At 35.4% G+C, this 17,846-nt stretch overlaps 1 protein-coding gene across 4 annotated transcripts in view; it reads left to right on the top strand.

The window, feature by feature from the left end:
• ANKS1B (ankyrin repeat and sterile alpha motif domain containing 1B) overlaps positions 1 to 17,846 on the top strand; it is a gene marked incomplete at both ends in the record, with an annotated part of 409,595 nt that overhangs the window by 32,412 nt on the left and 359,337 nt on the right. For all 4 annotated transcript variants that reach the window (XM_084206425.1, XM_084206426.1, XM_084206424.1 and 1 more), the window contains one exon: positions 15,735 to 15,815. In XM_084206425.1, the coding sequence (XP_084062551.1) occupies positions 15,735 to 15,815 (81 nt within the window). The remainder of the gene's footprint in view (positions 1 to 15,734; positions 15,816 to 17,846) is intronic.

The following is a 17,846-nucleotide window of genomic DNA, read 5'->3' as shown; positions in this document are numbered from 1 at the left end:
GGAATTGGGGTCAGTGTACCACGCTTCTCCCTTCTATGCCCTTTGCTGGGAGAATCAAAGGCATAAAGCAGAAACATGAACTGTGGGCCAGAGGCTCATCATGATGTGTCTGGACCCAAACTCAAAACAGTGGTGTGCTTGCATCCTCTAAGCTGATCAGTGCTGCAGGTGAGTGACAGGCTTCTGCCAAATTTGTGACAGGAATGTGAGGCTGCATCTAACTTTAACATGCCAGGGAACATTTCTGCATACTGGAAGGTGCCATGTGGCATTCTCCCAAGGAAAGAGCTACCAAGCACAGCTGAAGAATTAGTATGTGCCTAGGGCCTGATAGACAATCTGGATGCAGCTATCCTGTTTAGAAGGTTTGAGAAGTGTAGGTGTGGAGCATTCTATGCCAGTATTACCTTAGTGCCAAAAAATAGTAAACTAAACATGTTTGGAACTATTGCTGGATGCAGCCTGAATTCCTAAATGGTTCAGAGCTGAAGTGACAAGAGAACTGACATGGCATTCAGGGTCTGACAGAATGGGGAGTCCTAACCTGCATACAACCCATGACATATTTTCTGGGAGCTAAGCAGAGCCAGATAGTTTTAATAATATTGATTGTGCTTTGATCTCAACAGTTTATAAACATCCCAGATCCCAGACTGTCTGCTGCCATTTTGTAAATGAGGACTGAAACAATTGTGCCTCTGTGACATGGAAGAGAAGTACATAAAAACTCTACTGCCTAAAAATGGTTGTCTGGAGAATCTGTTAGGGATTTTAGGTTGTACAGAGTGACGTGGTGATATGGGAAAACTAAAAACCAGTTTCTGTTTGTAAAATTAAAAATGCAGTCCTGTACCAATTTACCTCTATGTGAAGACTTTTGTAACAGTGATGACTACAAAACTGAAGCTGTAAAATTCATCTTGCCATTTAAAAAAACTCCAAGCTGTTGTGAAATTATTTCATACCCTAGACTTCTTCTAAAGTTTTGTCTTCTATGTGGCAGAACTATATAACTGTTAAAATTTCTTTCACATAATGAGATTCTAGTCATTCATTGGTTGGACTGTTAAAGTTTTATGTTTTACAAAAAAAAGTCAGAAGTTTGGTTTCTGTTTTGTTTGCTGTAGATTTGGTATAGTTTTAGAATTTCTGCAACCATGAATTGCTTCCTGGTATTTTGTTTCCATGCCCAAGGAGAAATTAGCCTTCCAGCTTTGATGATGCTTTTAGAGAAAATACTTAAAAATTCTCTGTGCATTCAGTCTACTCTGAACTGGCATGATCAAAGTCTGTATGGAATCATGGCTGTATGGAATCTTTATGGTAATAATGTACCCCCAATTAATTGTGTCTCAATAATCAGTATTATAGGAGTAATGCTGTGCTGTGTATATTTTTTCAAATCACGTGCTATGCAGGTTTTTCATAAGAATTTGGGTTGAGCTTTCATGCCTTTTAAGATGCCAAGTTCCTTCAGATCACCTTGCACTCTTTTCAGGTGGCTTCTTGAAAATCCAGGGGATGGATATTCCGGTAACTAAATGGTTCTTAAACATTTATCTTCTACTACAACCCACTCACCCTAGGAGAGAAAAGTTCCTTGATTATTGCTAGCTAATGCTTTCAGACACATCTCTCTGAGCTTCTTTGCCTGTGTGGTAGGAGCATGGGGGACCAGCCATGAACTACCAATTAGCTGGGCCTTGGCCACTTCCAAAAATGTATGTATTTATATTTTATAATATATTATTTTATATAATATGTTATAATTTATGCCATATGTGTTATGTCATATGTCATGATATCTGTCATATGTCATATCTGTCATATGTCATGATAGCTGTCATGTCATTATATCTGCTGTGATCTGTCGCATGTCATGATATCTTTCAATGTTGTCGCGTGTCGTGATAGGTGTCGCATGTCGCGATATCATTCAATGTCATGTCAAATGTCATGATACATGTCAAATGTCATGATATCGTTCAATGTCATGTCACGTGTCATGATTCATGTCAAATGTCATATCATCGTTCAATGTCATGTCACGTGTCGTGATTCATGTCAAATGTCATGATATCGTTCAATGTCATGTCACGTGTCGCGATATCTGTCACATGTCACGTCACATGTCATGATATCTTGCAAGGTCATGTCGCATGTCACGATCTGTCGCATGTCATGATATCTGTCGCATGTCATGTCACATGTTATATGTTACATGATATATATCATATGTCATGATATCTGTCATATGTCATATCTGTCTTGATATATGTCATATGATGGAAGTAATATAATTTTTTATGGTGATATATATAATCCATATATATGTGTGTGTATGTATATATGTGTGTGTGTGTATATATATATGTATATATGTGTGTGTATATAAATGTATGTATGTATATATATGGATTTTCTAGTGTGACTCTGAATATTACAAGTGTTGTTTTGGTCAGCCCTTAAGCACCTGGGGAAAATGTCCCTCTTCTTACCATTTGAAATCCAATTGTGTCCCCTTTGGTGAAATGATGTTTTCATCTGAATAATTGTACAGCCAAGATTGAACTAAGAGTCAAATCGACTTGCTAAGCAACCTTAGAATGAGATATAGTAAAAGATCTTTTTTTCCCAAGAGTAAAGATAATTGAAATTTAACGTGAATTCAGAATCGGGAAAATTCAGGTGGTGTTGATTTTTCGGGGGTTTTGTGTCTCTATTCTTTTAAGAGTTAGTACTAAGTAGCTTCTGGAGAACCTAGCCCATGTGTATGTATGTCAGAGGGCTTCCCATCTCCATAATTTTCTAAAAACCTACAGCTTTCTGGAGATTTCACAAACAAGGATGCCTTCCTCTCTGTGAATGTATGACCTTTAATGGAAAAAAAGGAGAGATTTATATATATAATAAAGGAAAGTAGGATGGAATTTGCCATCTACACCTACATTTAATAACCTCTTTTGGTGTATCATTTCCTTTCTTTTTGTTGCAGGCAAGTCTAGGCTTGCATGATACATTTAGTTTAGTACCTAAGGTATTTAGCTGGGGATTGTTTTTTTCCTGCTCAATTATATAAAGATTTAGGAACATTATTTGGGTTAAGCACAGCTGAAAAAAATCACGGTAATTGTTCCATGAGTCCTTCAGGTACCATAGGGCTAATATGAAATTAGAGAAAGATGTGTTGAATCATTTTGCATGGTGTCTTATTGTGGAACTGGGATCTCTCTTGCAATTTTTTTTTTTAAATTCTATGTTATTAGGAAAAATATTTGCAGACAATTTTGGGTTCTCTAGGTATCTCTTACTGAACAGGCAGTTCAGAAAAGACATTAAATTATTCCTGTTATGGCCGAGTCTTGTTCTGTATTTTACAAAAAGGTATTTGCCAAAACCAAATTATGTGAAGTATCTTATTGGTTGAATTTAAAGGAGCAGAAAGATGCTGAAAGTTGCTCAAAGACTATTCTTTAAATACATTCCCCGAATTTTAGCATTTTTATTTTAATATTGTTGAAAAGTTCATGATCCAGAGAGCTGCAATTCTATGGAGCACTTGCAATTCTTTTGGAGTAGGTCTGAGGTTCATTTTCTAGAAAACATTCCACAGTAAAACTATTTGAGATACAAAGAATATTTCTTTCTTGATGTGTAATTGTTTATTGGAAAATTATAAATCACGGTGCTCACTTTAGATACATCTGGAAATAAGTGATGGGTTATTGTTATTTTGAAGCTGTTTGAAAGTCTACATCAGCCATATCTTCCTTTATAGTAGAAGCTTCTATGTCATTTTAACATCTTAGTTTTGGATTTTGTTTCTGTTTCATAAAGCTTTTAAATAGAGTAGAAACAATAACTCCTAATGGATTTAAATAGGGAATTCTAACATAAATAGACTGAAAATTTACTGAATATTTTTACTGTAATTACATTTTGCTTTCTAAGCTGTGTGTCATAAATGATTTTGTTCAGTGGAAAGTGTCATTTTGGATGAATTGATGTTTTCTGAGTGATCCAAATGATTGCTAACATATCTTACCAAATACTTTGTCAGTCATGTGATGGATATGACCTTTGTAGTTGTTTCAGTAACAGCGTTCAGGAAATTTTAAGTGGCAACATTGATGTTACATATCCAAAAGCTTTGGAAGACCTTTGTAGTATGTCACTGGGAAACTTCAGTCTCTATTTAAAGTATGTTATTTGTCTTTGTGAAGGTAATTTTGTGGTAATAAAAGTATTTCTAGTAATGATCATAGTAATGCTTTGGATGCTGCTGAGGTAATTCTGACCTCTGTTGGCAAAGCACAGCAAATGAAATGTGTGCTGAGTAGCATCCTTCTGTTTTGATATTATTTATTTCAAATATGACATGTTGCTGAGAGAAGAAATTAAGGAATTAGTTCTATATTTTTATTGTTGGAAAGCTTTTTTCTGTACTGCTGTCCCAGTTAGCTAGAGCATAGCTAGCTAACATAGGATAGAGAATTTATGCTCAAACTGTCCTTAGTTAATAACATGATTTGATTTAGTAATTTTATATCATGCAATAGTTCCATCCAATATCATTCTTATTCAGATTTTCTATGCTATGCCAAAAACATTTGAACATTTCACGTTATTATAGTTCTATGTGTTAAAGATTAGATGATAGAACAATTCCATTTGAGGTTTGCAGTATGTCTGATAAAAGCCAATCTTCAAGACTCTGAAAAAACTTGATTAGTGGATTGGTTTTGCCCAGTTGTACTTAATGCAGTAGCTAATTTCACCCTGATTGACTTCCTTATTTAACTTGATAATCAAATTAAGAGAAGAAAGAAATGTTGGTGTAATCTGAACAGGTGCTAATTTTTTTCTATGCAGTGGCTATCATTTCTCTAATGTATTTGTCATATCTATATTTTGTATATCTTTCCTAAGCTGTGTTCTTGTTAATGAAGTTAATTCAAAGCTGATGGAAAAGAATGAGTGTTAGCACTTGGATGGAGGCAGTCAACATGCAGATACTCCATGGCAGCATTCTAGCAAATGCAATAAGAGCACCTCTGATTTAAAATTATGTTTCTCCAAAGAACAGACTCAAATTTTTTAATATTTATGTTGTTAAATAGAAACACAATTTTTGTATTAATACAGTTCAGCATTACAAAGTCACCCCAGGACAACAGGAAAGAGTTTTAGTACTCTTTTGAATTAATTTTGATCAAGGTTACTTTCAATTACCTTATATCTTGTAAAAATGTACTGTTGCATACTTCTGATGTTTGCTGACTTGCTTATTGTCTGCTTAGGCCCACGGAGGCCTCAGTATAACTGAGGACATATTCCCCTGGAAAGCACAAATGTTATGCATATATTCTACATATGTCATAGGTCATTGATAGACTTCAAGAGCCTTAATATCTTAGGATTCATATTTTGGAAGTGAGTTCCTGGAGCTGTAGTCTTTCACAGTTCTGAATTTAGGCTGTTATGGCAGGTTGTCCAAAAGGGTTGTACATTATTGATACTGTTATGAGATGAAGATACGGAAGCTTTGAATTGAGAATATGGGAAATCATCTGGATAACATTTAATATCATGTGGATGTAAACACAAGAAGTGAGACTCTCACATCTGTTACATTTTCATATGTCAAGATAGTGAGGGATTGATTACATTGATGCAGGGATTAATGTTGATTTCTGAATCTCATTTTCAAATCTTAGCGTAAATTGAGAATGAAGTGTGAGATAACCTTCAAGAATCAAGGGGAAATGGAATCATGCATTTCTTGGGTCTATTTTGCTAGTGTCTGAAAGAATTATTCTACTTTTGAGGAAACCCAGATGAAGAAGGACAAGGTATTAAAGCTAGCTGAATTGCAGATTCTATATATAGCAAGCTCTGTTCTGTGTGTCCTAGAGCTATAACAGAGTCTCATCTCTGGTTGGTTTCTAAGATGAACAGTCTTTGGTACTGGATTGAGGTCACAGATCTAACAGCATCCATATTCAAAAATCTTTGATGCAAATTGTTACTCTTCCTAGTGCTGCTTCCAGTGCCAGAGCTTCAGGAATTTTTATTTCACTTAAACAAATGTCAGTAAGTGTTCCAGGATGCATAATTAATCATTTAGAGGTTTTAAAATCTCCTTTTCTAGTAAATATTGACTTTGCCTCTCTGTGATAAGAATGTGTTTAAAATTGCAAACACCATGAATTTATGCTGGATGGGAATACTGTGTTGGATCTCCAAAAATGAATTGTGGAAAAAAAGCCTCTTTTCTTACTAAAGATTCAAGGTCAGTTGAATTAGGAAAAAGAATAGCTAAGGGAATATCTTTCCTAATAAAATATGGCATTGTATCTGTATTCTTGAGAGAAAGAGAAATATGACTTTGCTTCAGTTTAGAGTGGCTTTTAAAAATTTTTGTTTTAATATCAGCTATTTTTTGTGAAAGGAAGTCAGAATGGTCTTTCTGAGAATGTGCTCTGCTCTTCAAAAGAAAATAATGATGTTTATACTATACCTCAGCATTCATGGGTATATTCATATAAGTGTATGGAATCTAAAAGTCATAGAATAAACTGAGTTGGAAGGGACCCACAAGGGTCATCACTCAGTCCAGCTCTGAGCCCTGCACCACACCATCCCCAGGAGTCACACCCTGTGCCTGAGAACACTGTCTGGACACTCCCTGAGCTCTGTCGGGCTGGTGCTGTGACCACTGCCCTGGGGAGCTGTTCCAGTGCCCAAACACCCTCTGGATGAAAAACCTTTTTCTGACACTCAACCTAAACCTCCCCTGACACAACTTCAGGTCGTTCCCTTGTGTCCTGTCACTGCTCACCACAGAGTAGAGATCAGTGCCTGCCCCTCCTCTTCTCATCATGAGGAAGTTGTGTCTACGATGAGGTTTTTCCTCAGTCCTCCTCCCGGCTGAACAGACCAAGTGTCCTCAGCTGCTCCTTATATGGCTTCCCCCCAAAGCCCTTCACCATCGTTGTAGCTCTCCTTTGGTTGCTCTCTGATAGCTTTATATCATTCTTTATATTGTGGCACCCAACCCTGCACACAGCACTCGTGCTGAGGCTGCACTAATGCAGAGTAGAATGGGACAATCCCCTCCCTCAACCAACTGGTGAGTGAGTGTTTGATGTATTTAGAATCATGAGATATGCAAGGGCTTTCACAACCACTCAGAAGACTGATTTCTGTTGTGCTTACAGAAAAATAATTATTGCTTATGTAATTTCATTAAGTATTAGTTGTCTAAAGAATTAAAAGAACCCAGTATTTATTTATAAAGGGAGTTTAATATATTAATATACCCATAAGTATTGAATTCACACTGAAAAAAGGTATAGCCAAGGCAATTAGCCTTTTTCTATTATATGGCCAAATAGTAAATAGCACAGTGGGCTGTGTTCCTGGTTAATCTTGATCAATCTATAGGTCTTATACAAAGTGCATAGGTGTGATTCATAACAAATTCGTAGAACCCAACTACCTTATACATATTAGGGAGCCCAAACTAAGGATACAATGGGTGTGGAGTTGCTCTTCATAGGAACAATCAATCTGATGCACTGATCTTCAGCATTAGCCGTGTGGTATTCTTTCAGATTGCTCAGATCACCTGAGATCATACATACCATTGGCAATGGTTTTAGAACATGATTTACATTGCTTAAACATAAATGATTTTACTTATTAAAGGTACTGCTTGCTGCTCTGGTTTTGGACTGTGTATTTTCATAATTTAGTAGTTGTTCTTACAGCATCCTTCTGCAGGATGATGTCAAATGAGAGGTAATGTTTTTTCCTGTCAGAATGACTGGATTTTCAAGGACAGAACCCTGGACTGAATCCAAAGATCTGTCTGACTCATCACTGACGAGCTGGAATTACTGTGGTTCTCTGTGGACTAAGCAAAACCCCAGCTTGTCCCTATGGACAAGTAGAATACAGAGGAACCCTTATGTCATAACTGATGAAAGCTTTCTCTCTTTTAATTACTCCAGGTAAATTGGTCTTGACTGTAAAACTAACCAGTACTAGTCAGGAACATTTTGCTTTCTGAATATAGCCACAGTATTATGCAGTATACTCTGCCAGTGTACTTCTAGATGAGTAGTCCATAAGGAATGATGAAGCCAGACTGGTTAGATAAAGATCAAATGCAAAGTTACCTTATATATGACAGATTTTTAAAATAAAGCATAACTGATTTCCTATTCCTTTGTGTGACATCATCCTGAACTCAATTTGTTTCTCCTTTTGGAGTTATTTAAAGTGATGTAACTACTAAGACTATCAGGATAAAACTACATACCCTCAAGGGAAATTGATTGCAGCTTCAAGTAAACAGAGTTCTACCTCAGTTAAAATAGTTCATGTGACTTCTCTTCAGGTTTAGTTTATTTAGATTTTACCATACAGATTACTTTATTTGAGAGACGGAGTGCTCATCAACATGTTTTTCTAGGTAGATTCTTTCCCAAACTGGGCACACACAAATTTGCATGTAGTTACATATGCACAAACTGTCCAATCTGAAGAGTTGTAGGACGTGCCTCCCAGTAGTCTATGTCAACCATAAAAGACCTGGTTTCTCTAGTATTTTTAAATAGATGTCTTAACCTCAGAGACATACAGCCAACAACTGGCTCCTAGGCTATTTCACCTACTTTGCTGACTGATCCAGCTTGGTCTTCATTAGCAATCACACGCTGTCTCACACACTCACACTACAGCTGCAGCCTCCATGGACACATGTGGGTCCTCTGGTCCAAGGTCTCTCTCCAGTTTCTGGTACAGAGACCCTCATTTGCTCCATTTCCTGGTCAGACTGACATATATTCTCACTAACTCATCATCTGACTCAGGTGCAGGTAGTTTGGCCCTCATGCATGCACACAGGATAGAGGCCCTTGTCCATGGAAGTAGAATCATAATTTAATAAGATTGAGTGCAGGACATGACCAGGCTATTGTGCTGCAGAACCAACTCTACACAAGTAATCAACCCTTTTTGTTCCCTTATCCCTCTATCTTAAACTTTTTCCTCCCCAAACCACCTAAGTCCATCCCTTTCCCTGCCTTTGGTTCCTCCCCTAAATATCCCAGAAATCCTACTCAATCCATGTGTCCCATAGCCCTAGACAGCATTGTCTGTCAGCTTGGGGTGTTGAGGTGTTATCCATCATTGCTTCATGTTGATACGTGCAGTGGGGTGGAGGGACTCACAGCAGAGTTTCCAGAGGGACCCCACCAAGGTGTGTCTTTGCCTGCTGTGGTGCTGTTGTGCTCTGCTGTACTTGCATGGATGGGCTTTTAATGCACTGGTGATGCTTCTCTGATGAGCTCCAGAGTAGTGGGGCTAGGGCATTACTTGATTCTCCCACTTTCTGTTGTCCCTTTGTGGATAAACAGGAGCGGTTCGTCACATAATTTAACATGTGAATAAGAATTTGTATAGTTTCCAATCATCTCAGTACTATTCCAGCTTGTTCTTTGAGTATTTCACAATCGTAATGTCCTCATTTACAAGTTTTATAATTTCTCAGCTCAGGACTTCCTTTAAAGTAGTTTCTTAAGTCCTAACTCTATCAAAATATGGTTTTGTAAAACATTTTTCTATCAATTGCAATTCTTTTGTCCTGAGGTTATTCAAAGGATAAGGCCATATTGTCTCTCTGTAAGACTCATCATGACTAAGTCTGTTCTGGATAGCCAGGACTTTGGTGTAGGTACACACACAGTTTGTGGTAATTGGGAGTGGGGCTGCGGCCGAGCCTCATCCCCAGTGGGCTACAGCTGTGCAGGGCAGGTGAGCAGCAGTGAAGGTAATGAGCCATGGAGTGCCCAGGTTACTGACCAATCACAGAAAGTAACAGAAGGCACACAGGTGCAGTGCATGAGCTGTGAGGGGTATAAAAGGTTGTGCTGAAGAACAAGAAGGGCAGGTGTTTGCAGCCTTCTGATGTGATATGATGTTACTCTGTATGGGCAGATGCCTTCAGCCTTCTGATGTGGTATGGTGTTACTCTGTATGAGTTGAAGCCTTCTGATATTGTACAGTGATGTTCTGTGTATTGTGGCCTTCTTGACTGTGGCATGTGCTGTGGCATATGCTGCAACCCTGGTATCTCTGTCTGGCTTTCTGCCTCTCCTCAGCAACACATGGACTTTCAGTCATTTATAATCAACCTTTTCATTGTTCTTTCCACTGGAGAAGCAATGGATGGCAGGTTGGACTAATAATGTCACGGGTATCATTGTTCTTCAACCAAAAATACAGTTAGTTACAGCGAGAATGGTAAGTGAGCAAGTATCTCTGAGGCTATCTGTTGGACACTAGGTTATTTGCATACTTTTAAATACTGCCACCCTACTCCAAATTTTAGTCTGGGCAGATGTAGCCTGTTAAATCTATCAGTGTTTATTTAGCAATGATTCTTCACAGAACTTGAAAAACAATAATTGCTGGTAATATCCTGTTTTTTGAGTCTTACTTTGTTGGACGTGGTTTGTTCTTCTACATGTTTTCTTAAATTACACTTTTTACTTCCATGCTTCTGTTATCACTCTAAGTGTTGATCCTGCTGTTTGCATATTTGGCAAAAGATCTTTTTCTAACCCACTGTTTTAGCTAGCTCTAAGTATAGTAATGACCAAAGGTTGTATACTAAATAATCAAATTCATAATGTGTATTGCACTTGCTATATCAAATAGAAATCACAAATTGAAGACATTCAGTATGGAAATAAGATCACAGTTTGGTGGAATCCTCCAGTTTTGCAGACTTAGACTAAGGCCAAGTCTGTAAGCAGATCTAGGTTAAAGAAAGCAAGTGGAATAAATTGCTTTAGAACCTGAACTTGAGTAACATCCTTAATCCCATGAATAGCTAATAAAGAATTTAATTGTATTGTTTATATTGAGGAAACTAAACAAGAGGAATCAAAACAAAATAAGCTCATTCAGAATTGAGTCACATTTCATACTGACACAATAAAAGCACTAAATCAGAATTATATGTGCAATAAGCTTTTAGCATAAAATTAATATTAACTGAATTGATAATACATATGCTATTCCCTTTATTTTTAATTAAAATTATTAAATATTATTATTTTAATTTGAGACTTTTCACTCTCAGTTGCTTCGTGCAACAGGTTTTTTTGGTACTGGAAAGAAAATCAAAGATATCCTTACTCAAAATATCATCTACTTTTTTCAATTTAGTACCTATAACTGTATCTGCTTGAAATTAAGCTAAAATACATTTTTCAGGGGTTTTTTGAATGTACAGTTATTTGTTAGGCTTTAAAACATGACTTTCTAAAAAGGTTTTATCTCCTCTGCTACTAAAGGCAAATATTTAAATTTACTTTCTTTGAAGTCATTTGAAGATGTACATCAAATTCAGCAGAGGAGTGTTCATAATAGGTAAAACCATACATGAAAAAGAAATAGATATATTTTTTAATAGGATAATACATATGACATAACACTGGATTCTAACAAAGAGGAATTCTTAGAAAGAAAAAAATCATGTTTACTAACATGATATGTTTCTATATTTGATAAGTAACATTATTAAGTTATATGGGTTAGAGCAAGAGTTGTCAGTTTGGTGTATTTGTGCATAAAATAAAGAATGGGAGCTATTTTTCTGCTGCTTACAATAAGTGATATTATTATTATGTATCTGAATGATGATACATATTACTGTGTAAAAGATTGCATTTTCAAAAATCTCTGTAAAATTGTTCATGTACTTTGTATAGACTGAGTTTCTACAACTGAACACGTGTGTGAGTGTAGGCAGAGCACTAATAAAGAGCCTGGCCATGTACTTAAGAAACTTTAGTCAATGTGGTTTTGCCAGATTAACAAGAAGCATGGGAAATTTGGACAATTTTGGCTCAGAACAAGAAAAATTCCTGTAATATGTATTTATTCTGTGGAACACAGGAACAGTAAGAGGCTGTGTAAATCTGAACTGGTTGATGTTTGCCGCTGACATCAGTGTAAAGAGGATGAAGTTTAGAGTGTCATGTCATCAGGCAGCTTTCTAAGGCTTTTAAAAATTCTTATCCTTGTTTACCAAGAATATTTTCCTTTTGCCTTAGCAAAACTCCCATATAGGGACCAGAAATGTTATTGCATGGTCAGGAAATAGTATAATGATAATGGAATGTTATATTGCAGATGTATATATAGAGAGAAGAAATGTGATGGAAAAATTATGCATATCTTGCAAGCATAGTTCTTGTACTGTTGGTGGAGAGTGTGTCTGTGCAATGATTAGCTGGAAAAAGCTTTTATTTCCTTGCTTTTCTGTTTATATGTGTGGAACAACAGCCACTTCACAATTATTTCTTTTCAAAAAGCATAGCAAAGTAAGAAATCAATTGACTAACCATCTTTTTCTTTTATCTGCCATTTTCATGTTTCTTTTGAAATTCTACTCTTTATATGTAACTACTTAAGCTCATTAAAAAAAATAAACAATAATTTTCTTACCAAGTAAAGAGTATTTTCAATTAATATTTGACATCAGTTCATAATGTCAGTATTCTTTGTCCATAGTGAGAGCAGACTATTAAGAAGATCTTTCTGCTTTTAGCAATAATGTAAATAGTATAACAGACTTCTGTTTCTTTGTGCCTTACTTTGTCAAGATGTAATGGAAGAAACTAATTGATAATCATGTTTTAATTCATCATTGAATGAAAACTCATTTTTTTCACAAAAAATAGGTTGAATCACTTTTTTAAAGTTCATTAAGTAATAGGAAGGTTTTAACTTACTGATGTACGTGGGAAAACAGATTCCTAACTTGTTAATGCATGCCACATTAAGAAATTTGGTTGACTGCATCACTGGAAGAAATATGCTTTTGAGAACATTCAGTATTAACAGTATTCTGAAGGGCTGCTAATTTTCTCTCAACAAATATTCTTTTCTGGAGAGTGAATGGTATTTGTTTTCTGCCAGATCCTCTTGGTGTTGCTTTTACAGATGTTTTAATACACAGATAAATCAATGATGATTCTTCACATATATGTTTATGATACTAAAGAAGCATCCTAAGGTTTTTCCTCAATCTCTACTCCACTTTTGTTTGAAGTCAGCTGCTTTTTATGGAGCTTGTATATGACTGGGCTTCTGTCCTGCTGCAAGATATGAGCTTCAGCTGAAGCTGGGAGTTTGAGGATGTAAGAATTTGTGTTTAGACTGTCCAATTTGAATTTGATTCTTAGTTATCAAAGCATAAATATTCTGTGTATATACTGGACCCCTGTTGCAATGCAGGACCTTCTGGGAGAGGATTTCAGCATGGGCCCAAGGGAAGAGAGCTGCCTGCAGCCAAGTCCTGCTCCTGTTTGCTGTGTTCTGTACTTTGATAACCATGCTGTGATTTTAAGCATGTCTTTGTGTACCCTTTGGGAGCTGACAGTGATTAGTCTATCCATCCTGTCTGGTGTCTCTGAGTCATCAGCATTTACTCATTGTCTTTTGTCCTTTGCCTCTCAGCTGCCCAACCTGTGTGTCATGAGGAGTTTCATACAGCTGCATTTATATACTCTCTAATAAAGTCTCAGAGGGTTTTTTTTTTTCTTTTAAATCCATATAGTTTCAGTTGAAAAATATTTCCTAAGACCAGAGTCAGGAAGTAAAATAATGTTTTAATTAGTGAATGGACTAAAGAAGAAAATCAGGGGAGAATAAATGAGGACTATCTTAGGGAGTTTTGGTAGGAGTTTTTAAGTTTTTCTTTGATTTTTTTTTTTTCTTTACAGTCATGATGCCTAGTGCATCATGAACAGTATATGAATTCTTGGATTCTTGCACTTTAAAAAAAGAGCCAACGGACAAATCCTAACAACTCTAAGTCAAAGCAAGCAAATTATAACCATATCATAACCAAGTAAATTGTTCTGATTGGTAGTGTATTTTTTTGGGTAATATTTTAAATCTTAGTTTCTCTACCACTTCTTGTTTTCTTCATTCTCCTATAATCTGGTATATACATCAAAGGATGAAAATATAATAAACAATAATTGATAAACACTATACAAAAGTATGAGAGGTTGTACCTTATCCATACATAAGGGCTTCTTTCCTTCTAATAGAAAGGAAGGATTGTCTTTGCCATAAAAATAACATCTGTCTATTTCAGAGGAGCTTTCAGTTCACGGACTCAATTTTTACTATTCCATGAACTTAAAATAATTTCCTTTAATTGAAAAGTTTAGAATGACCTTTCTTATCTGAAAGTTGCCTTCTGTACAAAAGAATAACTGTAGATGTCTGAGCAGATTTTTTAAAAAGTTTCTTTTTCTTTTTTTCGGCTTCTTTGCGCCCAAGAAAATAATTCAATCCTATTCTTCCAAGAAATTAAATTGCAGGGAGAGGTGAGGTACCTAGCATTATGTAGAATTATGCTCAGTGCAGAACACAATGTTTCACACAAATAATTCTGTATGCACACAGTATTACTTGTGGGAAAACAACTGCTTAAGTTTATGAGCTAATGAATCATTCAAATACATACAATGAAAAAGAGACCAGTCTACATCAGTATTCCCTTGTGGGATATATATATATGTACAAATATATATATATTCCATTTTATAGGTAATAAAAGGCAGATTCAATAGTAAATCTTAAAAATCATTTGTTAAGCATAGCATGGCATTTTACTGATGTAGATAATGAAAAATGACAGTATGAAAAATTATTTTTACTTATTAGCTTCAAATTATTTTCTTTAAACAACAGCACTTAATTCTAATGTGTGAAGTAAAGGGAAATATGGCTTACCCATGACTGTTTAGCACTGTATTAGAAACTAATGAATATAGACTGTAATTCAGGACTCAGTTGTGTTCTGGAAGTTTTAATACTAATGATGAAAACTGTCACAGAAAAGTAAATTGCTTCTGTAAAGGATACAATCAGTTTCAAATGTGGTCATAAATAAAGATAAAAAAGCCTGCTGGTTCTCAATACACCTCTGTTATCCAATTTCCTCGGCTTGGTTTTGTCGTTGATTTTGGTAGATTAGCAGCCCTGTTTTCCACTTTGAAACAAAATATGTCCTCTACTTTTTTTTGAAAACCCCATAATAGATCGTGAAACTGGTTAAACAGGACATGTAATGAGGTTGTCTATAAAATACAGCAAGATAACAAAAGTTAATTAGCTTATTTTTGAAAGTATATCTATTTTGAAAATATAATCAGCTAAAGTGAGAGCAAAAATATCAAGTTAAGTAAAAAGAACAAATTTCCTGCCCCTTTAAACAATATGATTGGTTCTCACTAATCTGATGTTTGTTTGGTTCTAGACTAACTGACCTAAAGACAATGAATACATACTTGAGGAAAAGTAGTACAAAATCAGATGATGATAACCTCAGTGTAATTACCAGAGTAATAGAGGGAGAACAGTTCTAATTGAAATGACTATTTTGTTATTAGTCTTTGAGTTTGCCCTACATAAAGTTCATGACGCTTATATAGATGGATGTGTAAAATTATTTCTTAAATAAATTATATTGATATCAAGATGCCACTTGCTGTTTTAACTTTCTTTCAAGGTAATTCGTCTCTTGAAGTTTAATCACACTTGTTGCAGAGATCTTCAAATTATTTGTAGATCGAATATCTGACACTTCTGTACTTGCCAAGCCAAAAAATAACATCACAGTTTTTCTTTATTTGCAGCATCTGGCGAGGACCAAACATAAACTGCACTGACAGTTCAGGTTATACTGCTTTACATCATGCAGCTTTAAATGGACACAAGTAAGTTCCTCACATTTCGTTTTTATGTAGAATGATATTTAACTGTGCAATGCAAGAAAATATAGCGTAATTCTAAGATTTGTACCAAAAATGAGCAAACCTTGACTTATTAAAAGAGCCTTCTTTCAAATGGAATATGTTAATAATGTTTTGACAGTGTCATCAATATCAAGAAGTAGTAATGACAAATGTCAAATGTTGTTTAAAAGCTATTGATTCTATACTGCTTCTTCCAAATTCTTCCACAGTTTTGGGGAAATTTAGCATTGTTGCTGCTAGTCTTGGCTGTAGTTCTCATTGTAACAAAAAATATTGTGTTATATCTCTGTATGTATGCACATATGTGTAGAGTGTGAACCTTTCAGGAAGCAATTTTGTGAAACAAAGAACAGTAGAGATTAATTATTATCAAAGCAAAAGTAACATGGAAAGAATATTTAGTAATTATACACTTGAAAACAGGGAGGGAAAAAAAGGGTATTTTCACTAAACAAAGTTTTGACATAAAGCTTTGGTTAACTCCTCTGTAGGAGACAAGGAATTGATCCAAACCCAGTGGAAATTAAGAGTGATTAGCATGAATTTTAATGTGATTTTGGACTGTCCATAAAATAACACATAGATATATAACTATTATTTATTTAGCTTACTCATTGCAAAATTTTTGCGTCCCTCTGTGTAAAAATTAACACTTTAAGATGTGTCTTCAATTGTATTCTAGAAAGGTGCCTGTATTCTTTAGGATGGATCAATCTTTTGATGAATATGGGATATTCTTAATAAATATATCAAGTAAACTCTTGAACTAGATATTGTGCATTTTCCAAAGCTTCAGCTGTGTAGGAAGGTTCAGAATCATCCATTAATATATTTTTACTTCCATATAATTAGGTCTAAGATCTTAAAATGGCCTGTTAAACTCAGCATTTTTGTTCATGATTTATGGATTATTTCTTGTGCTATTGCTAATTTTTGACTAACCAAACCCCAAGCATTGGCTTGCAAAGATTGCTGATTTTAAATAGATGAAAACTGGGATTAGTATATTTAATACTAGCAATACAGTAATAGTTACACAGAAAGTTAAAAATATTGCTGAATACTGTAATATAAATTAAATAAAATACTGAAACTATCAGAGGTTCAAGTGAATCCTAGCAATATAAAGTCCCAAAACACACAAAAGCCAAATCATGATATTAGACCAAGTATTGACAGACTTATTCCAAGGTCAAGGAGGACTTAAAAATGTGGACTTATGTACAGGAGCAGATAAAACTACAGCCTTTGAAAAGTCCAGTGTTGGCTGCATGACCCCTTACACTCTCAGCAGGATAAGTAGAAGTAACTGACATCACAATTATGCCTTGTTATATTAAAGTAAACTGAAATACATCATGAGGTATTTTGTGATAAATCATGAGGGTTTCAGGACCTGCTATTACCCAAGCCATTACACTGATCCTGCTGCAATGGTAGCATGGCCAGCAAGAGAATTGGACAGACACCAGGTGGTCCTAATTTTGTTAGTCATTACAAATAACCAATAAATTACTTTACATTCTATTTGAGTTTTCAGACTTGATATTCAAAATCAAAATGGCATACAATCATTTGACACAAGAATCTGCCCACTTAGGAGAAGTTCCTGTCCTTTAAAAACTTGTGGGATTTTAATTTTTCCCACTTTACACTAGGTTGAATGTGAGAGATTTCAGAGTTTTTCAAGAAAAGTAAGAATATAATTTGTGGCTGGGATACTTGGACACCATTGTTCAAATCCTTGCTTGATCACTGAATGTGATGAATGCCTTCCTTCTTGTTATTGTGGGACCATTTTCTTTCTTTATGAAACTATTCTGCTTTATATAAGTAATTAAATAATATCTGGGGCAGGCACTGGAATCTCAGTCTCCCTAAGTAATTTCACTTAGCCCAGTAATGTTACTGGGCTAAGGACTTTGTCTCCTCCTCTCTGAAATGTATTTGTACAAAATGAAAAAGTTCTGCCAAAGGACTAAAAAAGACTCA

The sequence above is a fragment of the Fringilla coelebs genome, assembly GCF_963513975.1.
Source record: "Fringilla coelebs genome assembly, chromosome: 5".
Classification (NCBI taxonomy): Eukaryota; Metazoa; Chordata; class Aves; order Passeriformes; family Fringillidae; genus Fringilla; species Fringilla coelebs.
This window is presented reverse-complemented; position numbering and strand designations above follow the sequence as displayed.